This window comes from Athene cunicularia, assembly GCF_003259725.1.
Source record: "Athene cunicularia isolate RWA chromosome 2 unlocalized genomic scaffold, athCun1 chr2_part1, whole genome shotgun sequence".
In the NCBI taxonomy this organism is placed as follows: Eukaryota; Metazoa; Chordata; class Aves; order Strigiformes; family Strigidae; genus Athene; species Athene cunicularia.
The window spans coordinates 3108096-3130550 of record NW_020799095.1 but is presented as its reverse complement, the minus strand read 5'-3'; the positions used below and the strand labels follow the sequence as shown (position 1 = coordinate 3130550).

The 22455-nt window shown below is 44.3% G+C and overlaps 1 protein-coding gene across 1 annotated transcript in view; it reads left to right on the top strand.

Moving 5' to 3' along the window:
- Positions 1–22455, top strand: part of SCAP (SREBF chaperone) — a 64376-nt gene that overhangs the window by 19428 nt on the left and 22493 nt on the right. Inside the window, exons 4-11 of the mRNA XM_026842749.1 lie at positions 4774–4903; positions 6643–6800; positions 10518–10738; positions 12311–12416; positions 13388–13560; positions 14244–14370; positions 19101–19213; positions 20103–20197. Of these exons, the coding sequence (XP_026698550.1) occupies positions 4774–4903; positions 6643–6800; positions 10518–10738; positions 12311–12416; positions 13388–13560; positions 14244–14370; positions 19101–19213; positions 20103–20197 (1123 nt within the window). The remainder of the gene's footprint in view (positions 1–4773; positions 4904–6642; positions 6801–10517; positions 10739–12310; positions 12417–13387; positions 13561–14243; positions 14371–19100; positions 19214–20102; positions 20198–22455) is intronic.

Sequence of the window (22455 nt, the reverse complement as noted above, 5' to 3'; positions counted from 1 at the left end):
CAGATGATGCCTGTAAATCTGGTAATCAGGGTAAATTTGAAATTCCTGTGTAGTTCTGAAGAATAGTTTTTAGTTGAAGTAAGAATTTAAAATCAAGGAGTTGACTCCGTGAAGCAGGTTTAGGAGAATTAAACCAGGGTGAGTTTTGCCAGTGTTCATTGACTGAAGCACGAGGTTCTGTTACTAAAGAATTGCAGAACTGGCTGGAGCCAGAGCCCTTCTGTGTGTGTGTGCGTACATATATTTTTTTCTAAAAGAACATTTCACTGTCTTGCAGGTTTGTACTATCCTGTGTGATAACCAGAGGAGTTGAGTTGCTGTCAGCCTCTTCATGTTCCACATCCACAGGGAATACAGTCTCCTGTGGGACTGCATGATGAAACAAGAAGCAAGTTCTGTGTAACAAGACCTCTATTCTGCTTTGCAGAAAAAAAAGGAAACTAGCAGCACAGAGCAAGGGGAATCTTTACTTTTGCAGTGCAGATTTTTGAGGGCCCTGTCAGTGGGAAACAGGGCAAAGCAAACAGTACGTGTTTCTGAATAAACGACGTTTATGCACTTACCAAGGCTAAGAAGGGAACTGTTGCTGCCAAGTATCTTGTCCTTCTCTACCCCCTGGCAAGATCCTTTTTATCAATATTCATATCTTTCATTAGCAATGGGCTTTTGGGTTGTTCTGTCTTTGTGATAATTTAGGCTAGAAACAAGCTAAAAGCTCGTTCTACAGTGTGCAAAATGGAGGTGGTAGCTATTTTAAAGCAATGTGTCACCACCTTCCTTGTTACCTAAGACCTGGCATCTCTCTGCTTTCCTTCATATTCACCAGCTGAAGACTATTCTGGGGTGGTGGTGATCTCTGCTTTGATTCTGGGAAGGAGGAATATGCAATTGTAGGGTTTGCAGTTCTGTTGAGTTGCCAGCTGCCTCGGGCTGACCTGGCAGTTCTCCATCTTGGCCCTCTAAGCTGTCTTGAAAATATGTAAAATAGTTGGATGAACGTTTTTGCTTCAACCTACCTCATGCTTGGTAACTAAAATGCGCACTTGCTTGAATTCAGCAATACTAACTTATAGATGATCTATTTTTCCTTTAATTTGGATTTGCAGAAGAGTGTCAGCGTGCATTGTTACATGAGCATCTAAAAAGAACCCTTCTCAAAGGCAAAACTTCTTTTTGAGCTTTCCTGTCATCTGTTTTAGATCCTGCTTTTCTTCCCTCCTTTCTCTAGGCTTTTCATACTGGTGTTCACCTCTTTCCTTGATGGTCAAAAAAAATCTCTTAACAAAGAGAAATGTGAGAAGAATCAAACCTGAGGGCTGGAAATCACTTGCCTGTAGCTCACTTGGAGCAGTTCTTGCCTTTGGTAAGAAGTGCACATGGAAAGGACCCTAGGCCTGTCACATCTTGCAGTCCTTGCAGCGTTTAGCATCTGTGGAAAGCCAGGATGCTTCTGACAACTCAGCAGCAGCTCCTGGATTGGTTTATTTTTAAGTACTTCTTTACTTAAAAGGTTCTCTAAGGTTGATGTCTGAAGTAGTAGGTCTAATGAATTTCTGTTTCACTAGGTGGTTCTTTCTCTCTCTGTCCTTTTTTTATCTCTGCTGTCAGTCTATCTCAGGTATCGCTGACAAGATCAGCTGGTATCACATGCCTGTATAAGGCTAAATAAATTAAAGAACTAATGTTTTAACATCTTACTAACTTAAGTGTAATCTAGAATACATACTTTGTGTATTCTTCCATCACACATTCTCAAAACCTTTCATAAATGTGAATCCTCAAATACCAAATGATATAAGTAAATATATGTCCCTGCTTCCCTTATGGGGGCATATATTTATGTTGTAGTTGGCTCAAGTTGAGGGAGCTTTTGAGAAGAGGCCCAATAGTAGGTCTTGTTCCTGAGCTCTGCTGCAAAACAATACCATGAGCCAGTTACACTGCTGAGATCAGGTTGCAATAAGGACTGTAGGAGGTAAACATAGGTGTGTACAGACAACAGGGTCTGTTTTAACCTTTTATTTAAATCCTTTAAACGTGGATTTCCTGTGGGGGCTTTTCTCTGAAGATGGTTGCTTAAAATGGGGTTTATAATAAAAAAATAGTTCCAGTGATTTTATGGTGTGCTGGGAAGTCCTGTTCCTGATGGGTGTGCGTCTGTGTCTTCTAATACCACAGCTGCCACAGCTCTTCTAGACTCAGTAAAACACAGAATCCTGGAATGGTTTGGGTTGGAAGGGACCTTAAAGATCATCCAGTTCCAAACCCCTGCCCCGGGCAGGGACACCTTCCACTAGCCCAGGTTGCCCAAAGCCCCGTCCAACCTGGCCTTGAACCCTTCCAGGGAGGGGGCAGCCACAGCTGCTCTGGGCAACCTGTGCCAGGGCCTCACCACCCTCACAGGGAAGAATTTCTGCCTTACATCTAATCTAAATCTCCTCTCTCTGTTTAAAACCATTACCCCTCATCCTATCCCTACACTCCTGATCCAGAGTCCCTCCCCCCTTTCCTGTAGCCCCTTTCAGCCCTGGGAGGCCGCTCTAAGGTCTCCCCGGAGCCTTCTCTTCTCCAGCTGGACACCCCAACTCTCTCAGCCTGTCCTCAAAGGGTGTGCTCCAGCCCCCTCAGCATCTTCGTGGCCTCCTCTGGCCCCGCTCGAGCCAGGTCTGTGTCCTTCTGCTGTTGGTGCCCCCAGAGCTGGACCCAGCCCTGCAGGGGGGTCTCAGGAGAGGGGAGCAGAGGAGGAGAATCCCCCCCTCGCCCTGCTGCCCACACTGCTCTGGGTGCAGCCCAGCACACGGGTGGCTTTCTGGGCTGTGAGCTCACATTGCTGGCTCACAGGCAGTTTTCCATCCACCATCACCTAGAAGAGCTCAGTGTTTCCATCCCCCTTTACTTGGTGCCATAGCTGTAACCTCTGGCAGTGGTCAGGTTTTCTCCCCAGACTGTAGGAATCTGACCATCAGCTGCATTGCTCTCAGCGTTTCCCACAGCTTCTGGATATTGAGGCTTCCTGATCAAGTGCAGCAGTGGCCACTTCTCATTTCAGTGTAGCTCACACTAGTCTGGTCCTGGAGATGAAGCTTCAGCTGCAGAAGCAGCAAGATCCCTTTTCAAGCCTGATCTGTTTCACTGGTGCTGGCGAGGCAAAACCAGCCTGTCCCCTTGTAACTCCTGCAACACCCTGGCTGCTTAGACTCAGTGCCTCTAATTTTAATATGAATTAAGTTCTATAAAAGATTATTGTTCTGAGTCCTTAAAACTGACAGGTGATTGCACAGGGAAATCTAGCTCTGGATAAGCACGTAGTATGAATCTAAAGTGTTTCCCTTAGATTTCTGGCCACGCTCGGGCACCAACATCAAAATCATTTAGCGAAAAAATCATTCTTCCTCAGTCACCTGTTCAACTCATTCTGCTTTGTTCATCACATACTCGATTTTACTATTTTAATTTATGTCTCTCTCAGCCTCAGTCAGATGCGGGGTGATTGCTGTATGTATCTCCCCCCGGGCTTTTGTTTTCAGCAGATTATTTGTGACAAGCAGGTGCTACGTGTCATTTAGAAGGACTAAAACTGATTGCTGCTTGTGAGAGAAACGAGGCTGTGCTGTGTCTTCAGATTGTGGCTTTTGTTGGGCATTTTCACTTCTGATGTATTATGACATGATTTTATTATTCCTTTTTCTCTTTCTTCCCATTGTACAATGAAATGATAATAATTAGATGTATTTTTGTCAGATTAATGGCAAATCCGACAAGCTTTGCTTCTGATTTCAGTGTTCTTTTTCAGCTTTTTGTTGTTCAATCTGAAGCCTTGTTTTTATCTGTTGCTTGTCCCCTCTATGGCCTTTGATGGTTCAGGCTGATCCCTAAACGAAGTGGGCAGAGTATTGCATGAAAACAATTCCAAGGCCTTTATATTTTTTCTGGCAAGAGAAGTTCAGCTATGAACAGGAAAATATTTCAGCCATTTAAGGCCCAATAGATTGTTGTACATCAGACAACAAAAAGAAAGAAGTGACGTCATAAAATCCCAGGAAAGTCAGGTCTCCACCAGTTTAATTCTGGTTTTATTCAGTTTTGAGAACCTCTGGAGCTAAAACCTCACTATTCTGAACTCTGAAATGTCAGTTTCTCAACTTCAAATAGTTTGAAGCCTTTGTTGTGGGATAGCTGCTACAATTCTCTGAAGATTGTAGTAGCAAAGGAACAAGAAAATAAATATTTCATAGCTGGTTTGATGTCTCATTGCTACTATTAAAAGCGCTTTGAAGACCAGTGAAGTTACTGACAAATAATTGGAAATAGTTTAAATCTTAATGAGGAAAATTAGGTGATGAATACAGAGTTTGGGTCAGGAAAGCAGCCATCTGAATACGACGAATGTCTCGTTTTCGTGCAGGCTACAGAATGGTTGAGGCGTGGCTGTAGTTCATGGTTTTAGCACTGCTAACTTCCAGGTGATGGAGAGTAATTCAGGTGAGGTCCTGCAGGAACTTCCCTCCTTTTTCACCCAGGACTTTTAGTCATCGCTTTCAAAAGGGAGAAAGACCAATTATCTCCTGTGTTGGGGAAACACATCAAACAGTTTTGATGAGAGCTAAAGCCCTCTTGTGTTGCAGCTGTGTCTCCTGTCCTGCAGAGGTTGGATTTCACTGGAGTAGGCTCATTTTTCATGACCGTTCATTTTTTGAGCATTTCTGTCTTAAAAGCCTAGTTTAAAAAAAAAACCAAAACCCGCAATGTTTCTTGCTTATGTCTTGACCATAGTTACCCTCTGCTGAAGCTGCCACTGCCTGGAACAGGACCTGTGGAGTACAGCACCCCTGTGAAGGATTACTCTCCACCCTCTCCAGACGTGAGTCTGCAGCAGGGAGATCTCAGCGAGCGTCCCGACTGGGTGAGTCCTGCACTGGGGGGAGATGAGATGGTGAAACATCCCTGCTGTGTGACCTACACTTCATTGTGATCAATGGAATGTATTTCTGGGGACATGTTGCTTTGTGTAACTGCTAAGTTTAGGCTGTTATTTGTCTTGTATTAGTCTTACGTTGTCAGAAAAATGGATGATAGGCATATGCGAGAGTTAAAAGCTTTGAAATGCTGTTTAAGAGCCGCTTTTTTCCAGGATGTCTAAGATAAGTAGTACACTTTTTAAAGCATTACTAGGTTTTAAATAAGTTTAGTGATAGGTTCTGGCATAACAGGCCTCAGTTTCCTAGTGCCCCATGAGGGCATGCATTTTCCCTCAAGCAGCAGGACAAGCCTCCTGCTGACATGACCTCACACACCTGCCCTTGGCCTCCTCTGAAGGGTGAGAACAGGATTTAGTCAGGCTTTACTGCTGTAACTGTCTGCAGAGATGCCATCAGTCATTGCAATGCTGGTTTTGATGTTGTCAGTGTCTCCAAAGTGATCTGGATTCTGGCTGTTAACCAGCTTATCCTTCGAAGTTCACTAGCTGTGAGAATGGGAATGGCTATCTGGCCTGGAGGTGGAAGAAGCTCCTCAGCTCTTGCAATTTTCTCTCCTTTGGCTTTAAAAATATTCCATCTAGCAGGTTGTTTGTTTTTTTTTTTTTTTCTGATGGTTTAGATAGTTCAGTCTTCGCCTCCAAGACACAGGCTTTTTTCCTAAGGTCACAATCGATTTGAATTTTAATTTAAGCAGCCAAAGATGCTATTTGTGGAGCTAGCTGCTACAGTGTGGTCTAGGCAGTGTAGGGATGCTTGGAGAACCTGGTGAATTGAATATAATCTAAAGGTGGGGTTTGGTTTTTTTCTTTAATTGGCTGGTATATGTCATGCAGGTAAATGGGACTTATATCCCTATGTTAAGGATTAGGAATTAACTTTTCATTTGTATGAGCAAACTGGAACCCTGATGATTTCCAAGAAGGCTGATAACCTGGTCCAGGAAATGAGGAAACAATTGTGAAATCATCCTTTGTAACCTGCATTGTTCTTTTTCATTCCAGGCTCTCTCTTAAGTAGAAGTTACCTGTTGACTTAATGCTTTTGATGCCTTCAGATCTCTACTCTTCTCACTGTGATTGAAATAATTTGCTGCCTTCTACACTCCCTGGTGCCACTGAGAGCTTTTTGCACTATGCTGTTAACTTAGGCTGCTGCTGGCTGATTAAATCTTCCTTTCTGCTTTGTTGCCTAGTTCAGCTAATAGAGCACAAAAGTTCTGACTGCCACGGCATGTCAGCGCTGCAGTCCCCAGAGCAGGCTCAGCAGCCTGGGCACAGACACCAGGAAGATTTAAATGGCACGCAGCAGAATCAGCACAGGTTGGGGGAACTGCAAGCGTTGTGAGAGGCATCTGCGAAGAGGCACCGAGCCCCTGCTCCTGCCTTTCATTCCAGTACCAAATTCAGCAGGAGCTGGGAGCCTCTGCCTCACAAAGCAGCGCAACAGACCTATGCCAAAATGGTCAGTGGCATTTTGCCTCTTTGAGAAACAGACTCTTTTTGTTCTTGCTGGGTTAGTACTGTCATGTTTCACCTCTAATTTGGGAAAAGAAAATATAGTCTGGCAAACCCCTTCCTGAAAGGTTGCCAAGCTGTGGTCTAATTCTGCTGAGCAGCTTCCCACTCAGCGTGTGTTTTCATTTTCCCTCTGGTTTGCCCCACAGTACGTTGGTGCTCCTGTGGCCTACATTCAGCAGATCTTTGTGAAAGCTACTGTTTCCCCATGGCAGAAGAACTTCCTTGCTGTTGATGTATTTCGTTCACCTCTCTCCCGCGTCTTCCAGCTAGTGGAGGAGATTAGAAACCATGCCTTGAGAGACAGGTAATTACTGTTCGTTAAAGTTTGTGTAGCAGGGCAGACTGACCCACTGTTGTACACGCCCATCTTCTAAATCGCTGCCATATAAGTCTGGTGATTAGCTTTGAATTTGTAAGATTCTCAAAACTGAAAGGAAATGAGTGATCGCTGCTAACAAGTGACCATCCTGCACATAGAGCAGTTTAGTTTTTGTGCTAGTGAAACTTGTCTGTCCTCTAGTCACTGACAATTGTCAGGAACCTCTCAGTCAGTCCTAGGCAGCGAGGTGTGGAAGGGGCCTCCAAGGTTATACCTGTTACAGCAGACCTCAGCGTCATATAATCCCTTCATAAGCATGCAAGCTTCGTATGAAAGCAAGTTCATTTGACCCCACCGTGCCTATTGTGAAGCTCTTCTAGAATTTCACGTGGTTAGGAACCTTCTCCTGACTTTCCAGTTTGGCTATATCCACTTTATACCTGCTTGGTTTTGTCCTGGCACAGTCTTTGTGCAAACATAGCTTTCCTCTGCTTCCAGATATTTACAGGCAGAACTCACTCCCTACCCCAAATCCTTGTGTGTTAAGCTAAACATATGAAACTCTTGGCTGACTCTGGTATTCAGTTTGTCATCCTGGTTGCTCCTCTTGGCCCTGTTGTTAGTGTATCATTCCTGAATGTGGGAGATTAGAACAGTATTCTGAAAGAAGTCACATTGGTGTGTTATTTTCCATAGAAATGCCCCTCCTGAAATATAGTGAGATCGCAGGTCTCTTTTTCATGGCCAGTCACATAGTTTTACACATTATGAAGTGATTGATTAACGTCTCCGTGTCCCTCTCTGTCACTGCCAGCTGATGAGCTCCTGCCTTATAGCAGAAACTCTTTTTAGTCCCCAAGTGCCTGGTGTTGCACTTTGTACTGTTAACAGAAAGGGGATTAAACTTATTCCAGCCCTTGCATCATCCATTTCAGATATTCTGTTCCTTTTCTCTATTAAGAGTGTTTCTTTATTTTGTGTCGTTGGCAGATGTCCTTATATCTCATTCCAAGGTTATTAATAAAAATACATCATAATCCTGGTTTTCTGAACTGTCTGTGAGAAATTCCACTTTGTTTTCCTCAGTACTGGTGGTTCCACTTTCAGCAGCTCTGTGACCGTTCTCCTATTAACCTATTTCTTTTACTGCCTCACAGTTTTTGTGCTAATTTTTGTGTCTTTCTTGTGAATTAAAGCATTTTCTGTGCATCAAAAGTTTTATTGGGGCCCAAGTAGATAAGATCTGCTGTGCTTTCCCAATCCAGGAAGTCAAGCATTTTAGACAAAAAAAAAAAAGTTTGGCATACTGTCTCTGTGTAAACCAAGATTGCATTTGATACACATTAACTTGTGTCAATTTATTTTTTTTTTTTTAGAAAATTAAGTTTTCCTTCAAATTCTAAGATTTCATCTGTAGTCAAGTTCTTGGCTGGGTTTACTTTTAAAAGACAGAAATGCTTCCCTACTTGTCTGTGTTCACTGAGAACAATGATGCTGAGAACAGGCCAGGTGTGGTGAAAAATGAGGAGATTAGAGTCTTTGATCATCTCCTAGCTTTTCAGCCAGGAGCTGTCTTCATGTTTTTGTCCTCTAACTCACATGGGTAAGGGAAGATTTACTGCTTGTTCATACTTCCTTGACACATCCTTCATTGCTTCATTTTTGCAAGTGTCCACTTTACTACTCCTACTTGGTGATTTTTTTTTTTTTTTTTTTTTAAAGCCATTCTGTGCAAGCTAGCTGCCTGCTCTCTGTGGTCATTTTTTTTAGAAATGCCATTATGCTGTCAAATATGGAGCTCTTTCCTACCAGCTCACAAATCCTTGACACTGACATTCATCCTGTGTTTTCAGTTCATCTCCTTTATCATATGTGTAACTTTAGATAGTAATTTGTTTATAGTTGCCAGTTACAAGTTAGCGACAACTTGCTCCCAGGACATGTGTTGTCTTCTCATTATCTCCCCTTGGTGTTGCCCTTGATGAACAGTTGTGCAACATGGAAGCAAAATTAAACTTAGATGGCCACCAGAAGAAAAAGACTTAAGCACTTAGACCTAAACCTTGGGATAAGGGCTTCTGTTCTGGTGATGGACTCAGATATTTCAGGAAATAGAAAATCAGTTAGAAATATCTAACTCTGAGATAAATTCTGAAATATCTCAGGTCATTATGAAGTTCCTTATTGTCAGTTGCCTTTGTCAGTATCAAAGTTGAATGCAGCTGATTTTCTTAATATGAAAAAAGGCATTCTTTTTGCAATAATGTACAGAAGGAGCTGAAGATTATTGACAACTGGATAGGAATCACAAGGTGTTTATATTTTCATCAGCTGTGAGCTTGCTGAAACTGTTGGGCCAGTCATCATCTGTAAAAAAAAGTCAGAAGCGACCTGAAATTTGTAGTTTGCTCCAGTTCATGTTTTTTGGTGTCACTGGTACTGGTAGGGACATCAGCTGTGTTCATTTGCTTCACAAATAAGAATGCCTTATCAGCAGTTATCACTGTTGGGTTTCAGAGTTTGCTAAAGCTGAAATACAAAACAATAGTCAACTTAATTCTTTCTGGAGCTATTATCAGAGGCACCACTGCATCAGTTCCTTTAAATTATCTTTCAGAAAGCTTTTGTTCCAATAAACACAGTATTTTTGAGCATATTTTCTAGTATTTTCTTTTGCTAGCTGTGACTTTTCTAGGCATCTTGCCATTCAGTGAAGGAAGTTTCCACAAATCATCATTGGTGGCTTTCCATGTTTGCTCTTTGTGATCATTATAGAAAAAAAAACTCTAGAGAAGGTATTTTACAACAGGACCCTAACTGACTTGTCTTCTGGAGCCACCTTCTCTGTAATCTGTGAGGCTGGAGCCAGAGAAAACTGAACTGTTGTGTCATAATTTAGCCTTTGTTAAATATACCCTTCCTGTGCAAATCCCACCAGTTGCCTGTAGTGTGCTGAGGAAGCGTTCTCTTTTGTACCGCAGCTCTTCCTTGTCCAGCCAAAGAGTGTGCTGACAGGTTTTGTCACTAAACCTTCACAGCCAGATCCTGTTCTAAGCTCAAGTTGACTCTTGCTTTGAATTACTGGTTGATAAGAATAATGGAATTGTGTTAAAATGAAGTTTGAGGACAAATACAAGTTCCATTTCATACCAGTTACACCTCTATTAATTTCTGAACCTGTAAGGCATTTTCTTTTCCATACAATGCAGAGGAATTCTGGAAACATTTTGCACAGTTGCAGATATTGAGTCCTTTGTACATTTTTTGAGCACTCTGTACACTTTAAATAGTCCACTTCAGGAAGGCTAATAAAGATTCCTGTAAAATGTCCCACTGCATGTGTGGAAAGAAGTATGCAGAGAAGTTTAAGGTCTTTAAAGAAGAATTCCAGGGAGGCAGTTTGTCTGTAGATTGGAGGCATCTTAAATGTGGAACTGAAAGCTGTGGCACCTAGGACGGGTGAAGAGTGAAAGCTGTGTGGACAGACAGTACACAGAGAAATGATAATGGGGTTCTGGAGCCTCTACACATGTTACAGTGAGATCCTGGTCTGTGGCCTGAGGTTCTTGATCCTTAATTATGAAGAACAAGAACAGTGAGGTGGTGATGCAGGTCCTTGGGGTATTCATCCCAGCAGCTCTGCCTGTTGTTTGTGAGAGTTACAACACAGACAGCAGCGTCTAACCTTTGTTTGCGTTTCAGTTCTGGTGTCAAAAGCTTGGAGGAAGTTTGCCTTCAGGTAACAGATCTTCTGCCTGGCCTCAAGAAGCTGCGGAATCTGCTCCCGGAACACGGCTGTCTGTTACTGTCTCCAGGGAACTTCTGGCAGAACGACCGGGAGCGATTTAACGCTGACCCAGATATCATCAAAACCATCCACCAGCATGAACCAAAGACATTACAGACATCAGCTACTCTCAAAGGTAAAATGCTGAAATGCTGGAGAAGTTCTGAGAAATGCCTACAGCTTTGCATCTCTAATTTGTCCTCAGTATCTCCCAACATCTAGATTGACAATACTACTGAATTGGGTGGCATTTTGTTACTCACAGCATCTGAAACGAAGCTGCCAAATATATGTCATCTCTCATTTTGCGTTCGTATTTGAACTCAGTTCTGTATTTATGGAAAGTCAGCCACTCAGTCAGACTCCTTTCTGTAGGTGTAAAAATAGCAGGTAACTTGTCTAAGGCTTTTTTGTTCCTTTTACTCTCCATACGCTCTAGCTTATCTTTCTCCCTCACACTACTGTCTGTCACACTCAAAGACTGTTTCATTGTCATAGATAAATGAACATTCATCCTGCTTCCTCTTGTGCATTCACTGAAGGCTGCTTGCATATGCCCCGGGTTGATGCTGGATATCATAAAAGTATTTTTCTCTCTTAATTAAAATAAGTCTGACCATGCCTGGGATCATACTGTTTGGTGGCTCCATAAGGCCAGAGAAAATGCTGTTCCTCTGGTTTTAATGGAACGTTATAGATGTCAGGAAGCCTATAATACGACATGTCTGAAAAGAGGTTTTGTAACCCTAAAGTAAGTTTGTTTTAAAGGTTATTTTTTGAGCACCCAGAGTGTGTGCACGCTGTGGTTTGGAGCACGTGGAGCCTCTCTTTGAGCGCTCATTCACAAATGAGAGAGAGGTCCACGCTATCCTGGGAATTCCTGAGAACGGTGGCTGTGTTCATCATGATGCGTAAAGTCTTGCATTTTAGCACGGAAGATTAACAGAAGGAACATTAAATAGTCCTTTGCAATGCAAAGTTTTCCTGGAACCGTGCAAATCACACACCGACATGCACAGAAGCAAGTGTCCCAAGGATTTTTTTGACTGCATCCTTAAAGATAATGCCCATCTCCTGTGTTGAAGGACAAACTGGGTGCCCACTTGACATGCCTGTACCCTAATACACAGAGCATGGGGAGCAAATGGGAGGAATTAGAGGTGTGTGCAGTTTGGAGGGCTACAACCTCATGCAGCTCATATGTCCTGGGGTGCTGCTGGGGGTAAACACAGGCTCTTCTGAAGGACAGGCTGGGGTGAGGGGGAGCTGTCCTTTGTGTGAGCGAGCAGAGTGAATGCTTGGAGCTTTATTTAGGAACGAGTGATGAGCTAGTTGAGAGCTTACGGGTCAGGGTTAGGGGGCAGACCTTGTCAGCTACAGACTGCCTGCTCAGGAAGAGGATGATGAGGACAGACAGCTTCCCACAGGAAGGAGGGTTTTTCTTGTGTTTAAATGGATTCATTTCCCATATTTTAATTTGTGCCAGTCGCCTCTTGTCCTGTCACTGGGCACCACTGAGAAGAGCTGCTCCATCTTTACTGCCCTGCATCAGGTATTTCTTTATCTCACCAGAGCACCGAGAAAGTGCTTCCTGTATGAAGAGTAGTTCTCATTCAGCATTCTTATAAGGAACACCTCATGTAGTGCATCTTTTTTTTAATTTATTTTGTTGTTATCCTGATGTTTCTTTCGTCCTGCGTTTTTGCAGATCTGTTGTTTGGACTCCCTGGGAAGTACAGCGGGGTGAACCTCTATAATAGGAAGCGAGTGGTATCATATACTGTCACGCTGGGTCTCCAGCGATATGATTCCAGGTAAAGGAGCTTTAGCTGTACTATTTCTGTGTTAGGGATCCCTTGTTCAACTCTTGGCAAGCTTGCTGTTTGTTTCTTCTACTCTGACTGCTGTTATTTTTTTCTTTGCTCTCCATTTTCTTGTGTTTTGGACTATTTTAGGATCTTCTGAATGTGCTGTAGAAAAACAGGGTGCTGTTTTGGGGAGAAAACTTGCTGTGTTTTAAGGAAATAAAATACTATCAGTTCTCAGTTTCTCTTCAAAAAGTGTATATATAGTACTTAAAGCTGCCAGTGGGAGTTCCTCTGATGATGGCTTCATCTGCACACAGAGCTGTCGTGGTTGCAGCCAAGGCCCAGTAGGTCTGTTTTGACCCAGTTCTTGGTACACAGAGTGCTTTGCTTTCCAGTAAGCACTAATTCAGCTGATACCAACTGTGAAACCCCTTCAGCACTGTTGGCAAAGCTGGCTTGGACTGAGTGGATCTGAGGACTAAACACTCTGCTCAGTGCTGCGCAGAATTCCCCCAGGAATGCCTGGGACAGAATTGGCAGCACAGTAGCTGAACTTGCTCGGCTGCCGCCCATGCAAGAACCCTTCAGCTTCAAGGTGTGTCACGTAGCACCTTTCATCAGCCGTGCTTGGGTAAAATTCAGGGGATGTTTCAGACAGCAGCATGTGGTGTTTCCCCTGGGCCAAGATTTTGGATGATGAGCCCCTGCTGTAAATAGTTTTGCTGAGTCTTCAGAGCTGTCTGTGAATCTTCATAGAAATCAAGGTCTGTGAGATTGCCACAGTACAGATGTGATGAATGTAGTTTGAGCCACAGAGGAACAGACTTAGGAGTCAGACCTAGAGAGAACTGTGCTTTGTAAGTCTGTGTGAATCTATGGAGCTTCTTCCTGCTTGATCTATACTCACTGCGCTCCTCCTTGGATTTGTGTGCTGGGGACAGTGTAGATGACATCCTCCTCCTTGCTTTCCACCTCAGGTTCCTCAGCAGCCTCCGCTCTCGCCTTAAGCTGCTCCATCCCAGCCCCAACTGCACGCTGCGGGAGGAGAACATCGTTCATGTCCACTTCAAGGAAGAGATTGGCATTGCTGAGCTGATACCCCTCGTCACCACCTACATCATACTCTTCGCTTACATCTACTTCTCTACACGTAGGTTTGTGGGGTGGAGAGCCTTGAGGGGAGGGCAAGTTAATAAGCCACCTGTACACCTGCCAGCTGAATATTAAAGGGATCAGTGGTGCAGTGCCCTTTCCCTGGCTACAGATAAGAGAGACTCCTATCTGTAGCACTGCAGTTCCCTCCTGTTTCAGCACAAAAGGTGGTGCTGAAATTTCACCCTGAACTGTGGTGTAGAGAATTAGTAGTCCCATTTATCCGATTTCTGCTAATTTGTCCCTCTTAGCCAGCATGGTGTTATTCCTTGTGATATCTTCTGAGATGTTTTCTACCTTAGGCAGCTTTAAATGCCATAGTAATGAGATTTTTTCCAGTTTAGAGAGACCAATCCGTTGTCAGACAGATCAAATGCATGTTCTGAGATGGTGGGTTTAGACCTTACTAGTCACATCTAAGTTCCTTTTTTCACGCCTCAACTAGTTTGAGCAACAAGCCATGGTGTTATCCTCTGTCCCACCCCTTTGACAGTACCTCTTATGTACTGGGAGGGACTGGGAGCTGCATTTCAGACATTGAGACTGAACTACCATCACTTCTGGACCTCAGGGCATTAAGCTACCTGCTGAAATCCGTCACGATGAGGGTCCCTTCTTGATTTTGTATTAATAATGTCATTTTCTTCTGCTTGTTAACAGATTTTGCATTGTGTTTTTCAGGGAAGATTGACATGGTGAAATCAAAGTGGGGTCTGGCGCTGGCAGCGGTCGTGACGGTGCTCAGCTCTCTGCTCATGTCTGTTGGGCTGTGCACACTGTTTGGTTTGACACCTACTCTTAATGGAGGGTATGTTTCCAGCACTGAACCTCTTCCCAAAGAAGGGGTGATGGAGGTGAAATAATTTGAAAACAGCTGTTAAATGCTTAATCTTTAAGATCTGGTGTTTTTGAAATAAGTTTATATGATATTCTTTTACACGCTGCTGTGCAAAATTATCATCAGATGCTCTCCTGGGCTGCAGGGCCATGTGTTTCTCTGCTGACCAACAACTAGACCTGCCTGGGTCCCAGTTCTCCTGGAGATGTCTTATTGCTTGACAGTTGGCTCTTTCTGCCTAAAGCAGAAGGAATTGCTGGGACATCTTACTCATAACTTGATTTCTTGGCAGCTAAGTAGGCTCTCACATACCTCCCTCCTGCAGTGACTTGTTACCTTTTCTCTGGCTGACAGAGGCTCATTACATTTTACTTGGAAAAATCTTTCAAGGTGGCAGAACTGGCCTGTGATACTTGTGCCTGGGAGACTACCTGGGTGACTGTGCCCACCACTGATACTTGTTGGCTCTTGTTTTAACTGGGGTTCCTGTGCATGTCAGAGTTGATATTTGGGACTGTTGATGTTGTGTCAAGCTGGAAATCCCTGAGAAAGCTCTAACTGGCACCTCCACCTACCTGCATTCTGCACACTGTTCATTTCTCATTAATTAAAGATCAGTTCAGAATATTTCTATTGATTTTTCCAATCCCTTTCCCAAGTAGTTAAGGAAACAGCCATAATTTTTCTTCCCATCTGCTCCTCGAAGCTATACACTGCAGGAGCAAGGAAAAGTCTGAGCCATGAGGGAGACTCCTCAATGCTGATGATAGTTTACTAGGAGCCAGACCTAGTTGGAGGAATTCCTCTCCCAGGAGCCTAAAAGAGCTATGAATAATTGACTTCAGAAGATGAAATACTTGTTGTTTCTGGTTTTACTGCTGTGGTGCCTCAGAACCTTAATTATGGATCAAGAACAAATTATTCCGTGAGCTGTACAAATAGATCAGATAGTATTCACTGGGAGTTCATCATTGTAGTGCAAGAAAAAAGGCGATATCTGAATGCAGATATATGGGAGGAATCCAAGGGAATAGTTTTGGTTCATGCAGTGACCAAGGTCTTCGTATCCTATAAGCCTTACTGTCGTCACACAAAAGGTCTAAGCTAATCTAGCTATTCCTCCTACAGGATAGAAAGAGTTAATTTAGTCCTTATTTTTAAAATAGCTCTCCAGCAAAATTTCTTGCTTTAAAAGGATTGCATGGGCAGTTTCCTTCAGGGTTGAAACTTAATTCTTGCAGTACTTTATAAATTATGTCTAATTAGATGGAAGACCCTTGGATTCTGTGGTGATGGGGTCTCATGACACTGAGAGGTTTTTTTTTTACTTTTGTGAGTGACCTTTTCCTGTTTCCCCAGTGTCTGCCAGAGCACTTTCCCTCTAGTCTGTCTGGGGACAGTGTGTTCTTGGTGTGTCATATACCAGTGGCAACATGCTAGGATTTGGCCAGCTTAAGGTGTGGAGTCTGTTTAAACTTTGCTCTGGCTTTTTTATCTGTTTTTATAGCGGAGCCTTCCAGGTGTGGGTCTGTTTGTTTTTAATGGTACCTGTATTTATGATAAGCCTTTTTCCCTCACTGGTTTTTGTCAGGCATTAAAATAAAGCTTGTTGCTTAGAGATCAGTGTTTGCTTGTTACAGATATTATATATAAACTGGACCTTAATAATTATCAATAAACTTTTATAATGAAGTAAAACGATTATAGGTGAGGTAGGCATCAATCTTGTTTTCCAGAAGAGAAAACTAAATGGAAATAACTGACATGATCTGTGCAGGATTTAAGAAATAATAAACAGTGAGGGTGGGGAGAACACCTGGAGTTCACTGGGATTCCAGTGTGCTGGTGGACTGGGAGAGTCTCTAGATGAGTCCAGGCCACAAGCCACCAACCCACAAGTTGGCATCTCAGCGAGGTTAGAGGAATCACAGTCTGAAATGATTAACTGCTGCTTCTTGTTGCCTATAAAAAAAAAAGGCCTAAACTAGCTCAAATGTGAACATTTGCATTTTAGATAGGAGAGGCTGATGTGATAATAGATTCTTAAATCTTTCAAACATTTTAGATAAGCCAGAGGTTGTCTCTGCTCACAAGTATATATGGAGTCAGAGAGGATCTGTTTTCTTTGAGTTAACAGTGGTGTTTTTGTGGACTCTGGGGTGCTGGATCATGCTGTGATGCAGCACCTTCTGTCATCAAAGTGGTAGGTGAAGTGTAAATGTTTCAGTAGATGGACATGATACGGCATCTTCCCTTCCTCTTCCTCTTGTAAGCTCTTTCTGAGTGCTTGGCACTGTCAGAAAATGTAACAAGGGTATTTTGCCATCTGCCTCACCCTGAGTGGGGACAAATGAACTTAGGTTTTGGAGTTACAGGGCATGAGCAGCTTGTGTTTGTCCTGCACAGTCACATTACTCTTTGAGAAAAGCTAATACCTTGTTGCTTTGAAACTGCTGGTCATTTAACAAGGAAACTGCTGACTCATCAAGGACTATTGATACTCATAACCTGGCTTTATTAGTTAATTATCTTCTGCAGTAGAAGCTATGGTTTAAGTAGGACATAGTTGATGAGAGAATTATGAGTTTTCTTTTCCGTATTTGCACTGCCTTCTGAAGGCATACTGCAGCTTCTCTGGAGATGGCACTAGACCCCCTGCCTGTCTTGCAGGACTGTGCATACAGACATGACTCTGCAAGAGCATGCCTCTGCAGATAGCATGCTCTGCAGGATAGTGCTCTGTTGTGCTGGGCACCAGAACTGTCCCTCATGTTCATTGCATTCTCTTTATTTAGATATTTCTGTCCCTGAGGATTACAGCTTTTCTTGCATCTGTCTCATATTTTAGGAGGAGTGACACAGGTTATGAACCTGCTTTAGATAATCCCAGAATCCTCTGGGTTGGAAAAGCCCTTGAAGCTCCTCCAGCCCAACCATGAACCTCCCCCTGCCGGTTCCCAACTCCACCAGATCCCTCAGCGCTGGGTCAGCCCGACTCTTCAACCCCTCCAGGGATGGGGACTCCCCCCCCTGCCCTGGGCAGCCCATTCCAACGCCCAACAGCCCCTTCTGCACAGAAATCCTTCCTCAGAGCCAGTCTAAAAGGCAGGACCGTGTTGTACTTGCCAGATTTTGGATTCTTTGACATTAAGAGGAAGTTTCCCACGAGAGGCTTATATATATTTGGGGTTTTTTTCACTCGCTATGGAAATTCACTGCCTGCACAGCTTTTAGACAGGAGGTGAAGCAACAAATACGTTGCACAATTGCTAGAGCCAAAATTTGATTAAGATACCTGGAGAAGGGTGTGTGGAGGGTGTTTTTTTGGCTTTTTTGTAGCCTTGCTTTCAGTGGAGCTCTTGCTGTTTCCGCTTGCCGTTCGTTCAAGGAATCCATTGGAAGCTGCTGAGTTAGCAGTGATTCAAGACATATTTTTCCTCAGCTGAGGTTGTGAGGCACAGTCTGCTAGCAAATGTGTGCAAATGCAATTGAAGCCCATGTCAGATGGCTGTAGGCTATTGAAACCAGCATTGGGAAGGGGATCCCTGGGGTTGTGGCAGGTACTGACAGAAAGCAGGAGGTCTTCTTCTGAAACCCTGTTGTTTACCTGTCTTGGCTGTTAATGATGTGCCAAGGGAAGTGTGTGTGTGTGCACACACACATTCTCCTTGTTGGATCCGCACGTACCAGCACGGCACAAATCCATTACCCTTCACAATGAAAAACTTCAGTATATTTGCTTAAGTTTAGCTGGAGGGAGATGAAGAGATTTGCTATCTGCCGTGTTCTGGCACTGAACAGCTCTTTCTATGTGATCTGGGCCACAAATAGTTCATAGAGAAAAAAATGTAGGGATGGAAAGAGGAGCTGAATGAAGTCATGGTGTGGACTGTGGGTAGTTACTTTTCTGTGTGCATATATTCTGAAGGAGAAGCCCATTTCAGTGTGTTTTCATGACTTTTGGGTAGAAACTGTCCCTGGCTGGATTTAGTATTTTTCTGTACAAAGTACATTTCTCAGTTCTCAGTCTTCTGACCTACCTGGTGTGCTGGAGAACAGAGCTGCATGCATGTTAATTGGTCTTCTCCCAGCAGAGAAGTCCCTTCGTGTGTCCCCTTCCCTGCCCGAGACTGCTTACAGCAGCCACAAGGTCTGGCAGCTTTTGCCCACTGGGTGTCTGAGCCAGGCACTGCCTGTGGTTTTCACTTGAGAGTTTTCCTTTGAAAGTTTTCTTTAATGTAATGCTTAGCTGTGATTAATCAGGGTTTTTCACTGCTGGTGGTGGGACATGCTCCCTACCCTCTTGTAATGCTGCCTTGCTGACTAATTACTGAGTCTATTGCAGTGGTGTTCAAAGTCCATGTTTTTGATTTGCACCTCTTTGTACTAAATGCTGGAGAGACTCTCTGAAGGACACTGTCCCAACCATAGGAAGCATTAAGACTAATGTAGTGGCAGTCTACAGTGGCTACTTTCCAGAAAATTATGCAGCTTTGCAAAAATGTTAATATCTGTCCAAAGCAGATGAAATATAGAGCCCTTACCTCATCACAAAGTAATATTGTATGAGAAGGGATTTGGCTAAGAGCATTGGGTAGCATTTCCTCACCTTGACTCTAGGATGTATGTTTGCTGCTTAACTTCCTTCCCTTCTTTTCCACCAAGGGTCTCATTCTCAGTTCTGGTTTTCTTTCCTCTAGAGAGATATTTCCATACTTGGTTGTAGTGATTGGCCTAGAGAACGTGTTGGTTCTCACCAAGTCAGTTGTCTCTACGCCTGTTGACCTGGAAGTGAAGCTACGCATTGCCCAAGGTATGCAGCCTCTCTGGAAAACTGTTCAGAGAGAGAAAATTAGGGGAACCCAAAGACTGGGTGATGGGAATGATCTTACTTCTGATCTTTGAAGGAAACAAGGACCGTGTGTGTTGAATGTGAATTGTATTCAGTTAGCCTTTTTGTAATGTTTTTGTTGATCCCAAGAACTAATATAAGCCTGTAACACTAAGCACTGCTTTTTAAGATTGTTGACTGAAGCTAAACAAGTTTTAAAAAGTGTTAGTAAGGGAGAGCTTTATCTCCTGGTATAGATAGTTAGCACCTTGACCTGTCACATCATGGATATTGTTAAGTGCAGTCCACAGGTCCTATGAAGTTCTGCTGAGTCTGTGACAAAATGATCATCTTTATTTCGATACACTCTGTATCTGCATAAGGATTTGAGTATGCCCAAACCATGGGTAAATGGAGTTTGCAAACTTAAAAGATGTTTCTAAACATCAGGGAAGAGAGATTCTAGAGTGATGTCTGGAAAATCTACCTACTTTTAAAAATACAAGTGGTTTGTATCGTAGATCGAAAACAGGACTCAAAAACTCAGTGGTGCTTCACACTTGTGGATCCCTGTATTGCCCTGTGCAGCACCCTACAGCTGCTTAAATCAGGACAGTTTTGTGAGCTGAGAGAGTCGTCCTGAGCTCCCTTTGTAGTTAATGATAATTCTGCTAATAAAGACATTGGGAGTCTACAGTCCAATTCTTTGACTTTGATATTCAGAATAGGTCAGATGAATTTTAGTCTGAAAGTGCCTTTTTTGCCTGTAGACAATCTTAAAGAAGAAAAATTCAGTTCCTTTTTGCTATGCTCACATCTGTCCACTAGTGAACAGTCTCCTTTTACCTTTCTTCGCATGTTCTTTCTCCAGGCTTGAGCAATGAGAGCTGGTCGATTATGAAGAACATGGCAACAGAACTTGGGATCATCTTGATCGGGTATTTCACCCTTGTCCCAGCCATCCAGGTGAGCGTGGCTGATCGGTTGGAGTTTGCAGGACAGAGGCTCGTAGGCACTGCAGGAATGCAGCATGCAGTGTTCCGCTCCCCTTTCTGGATGATGGGATTAAGAGTCTGTTAGTGAGAAATGTGCACGTCTGCACAATATGGATCTTTCCAGGAGCTAGCCTTCGGGCCAGCAGCTGCGCCTGGGTGCCCAGAGTGGGGCCAGAGGAGGCCACAAAGATGCTGGGGGGGCTGGAGCACCCCCCTGTGAGGACAGGCTGAGAGAGTTGGGGGTTCAGCTGGAGAAGAGAAGGCTCCGGGGAGACCTTAGAGCGGCCTCCCAGGGCTGAAAGGGGCTGCAAGAAAGGGGGGAGGGACTCTTGATCAGGGGTGTAGGGGTAGGACAAGGGGTAACAGTTTTAAACTGCAAGAGGGGAGATTTAGATTAGATGTAAGGAAGAAATTGTTCCCTGTGAGGGTGGTGGGGCACCAACAGCAGAAGGACACGGACCTGCTCGAGCGGGGCCAGAGGAGGCCACAAGGATGCTGGGGGGGGCTGGAGCACCCCCCTGTGAGGACAGGCTGAGGAAAAAGGAAAGGAGGCTAAGGAAAAAATTATCTGCTGTGAGGGTGGTGAAGCCCTGGCACAAGTTGCCTAGAGCAGCTGTGGCTGCCCCCTCCCTGGAAGGGTTCAAGGCCAGGTTGGACGGGGCTTTGGGCAACCTGGGCTAGTGGAAGGTGTCCCTGCCCGGGGCAGGGGGGTTGGAATTGGGTGATCCTTAAGGTCCCTCCCAACCCAAACCAGTCTGATCCCATGATTCTGTGATTCAGTTCATCCCGTAGTTGGCCTTAGATCCTTGCTCTCCCCAGGTGCCTTTACACACCCCCCCACACACACACACACTCCCCCCTCCACACGTGGGGGTCTCAGTCACCTCCCAGTCCCTCTGGCAGTTGGCCTGGAGCCCCTGGTCCATCTGGTACCCAGCTCATCCAGCTCTCTGGCTCAGGGACACCCACAAACCTGGGTCCCAAGCCATCACCCTGCTCACCAGCTGCCCGGCTCAGTAGTCACTAGTGATCACACACTGACAGGGACACTCTGACATGCTCTGGTGGCTGGTGACCCAAACACATGTGCTCCTGTGCCCCATGGGCTCTGTTCCAGTTGCTGGTGCTTAGACCCTCGTTATAGCTGCTGACACCATGGACACAGGGGGTCCTGCAGGACACGTGGGTTTGGAGAGCCTCTCACTGATCCATGGTGATGCCTGTCACACCCCACGGGGCTGCTCCCTTTGCTGTGGCAGCCTCAGGAGGAGCCAGGGCAGGGGCTCATTTCCCTCCTGACTCCATCCATGCTCCTTGTGTTTGTGAAAACAAGCTTCCTGTCACAGAATTTAACACTGCCCACTGTCTTCGCTGTGGGGATGTCTTTATTCCAACCTTGAAGTGCCTTTTTGTGAGCTTATAGACGTACGGAAGGAAAAACCAAAACCCTACCACAGAATATTTGCTTTCAGAGTTCAAGTGAACCGTCTGTTTGGGGCTCTGTCACCAGATTGACAAATCTGCAGGTTTTTACAACCACAGTTGTCACTGTTCCATGAGTGGGTAAACTGAAAGCTCAAGGTAGAATGATTTGTCAGGGGTCGTGTCGTTGGGTCTGCATTGCACTGAAAATAGCACCAAGGTCTTCTCTGCCTGGCAGTGTGTTACTTTCTCTGCTGCACCTTTGCAGGACTCTCCTTGCTGAATTGTATCAGGAATCTGACACCATTTGATTTCTGATCCTTGACCAAGTAGGGCTTGTTACTGGTGAGCTACATGAACAGAAGTATGGCCTAGGTAAATTCTCATCACCGATTCCATAGCAGCCACATTTCAGGGAGGTGGCAGCTCGTTGTCTCTGGGAATTTCTAGCGGGTGCAGTCAGCAAGCAATGGCAGGAGCACCCCAGCATCTACGTGAGGCTACTCCAGGCCCTTGCCAGTCATACATGACCTGTGTGAAGAGGTTGTGTATATCCTTGCTTTAACATCAGGGACTCACCAGTAGAGACTGCAGATTAAAGTGTATTATAATCTAAGAAGATTAAACATTCAGGTTGGGCTGGAGCTTTGCAGGCTGAACTTTGCATTTCCTGAGCTGCTCTTGGAGTATCCAAGAGGACAGCAAGAGAGGACCTACAGTAGAATTCCCTAGGCTAAGCCAACCACCTTTTTTTTTTTTTTTTTTTTTAATTTGAAGTTGATTGCAGAGATGTGCTCAGCTCAAACA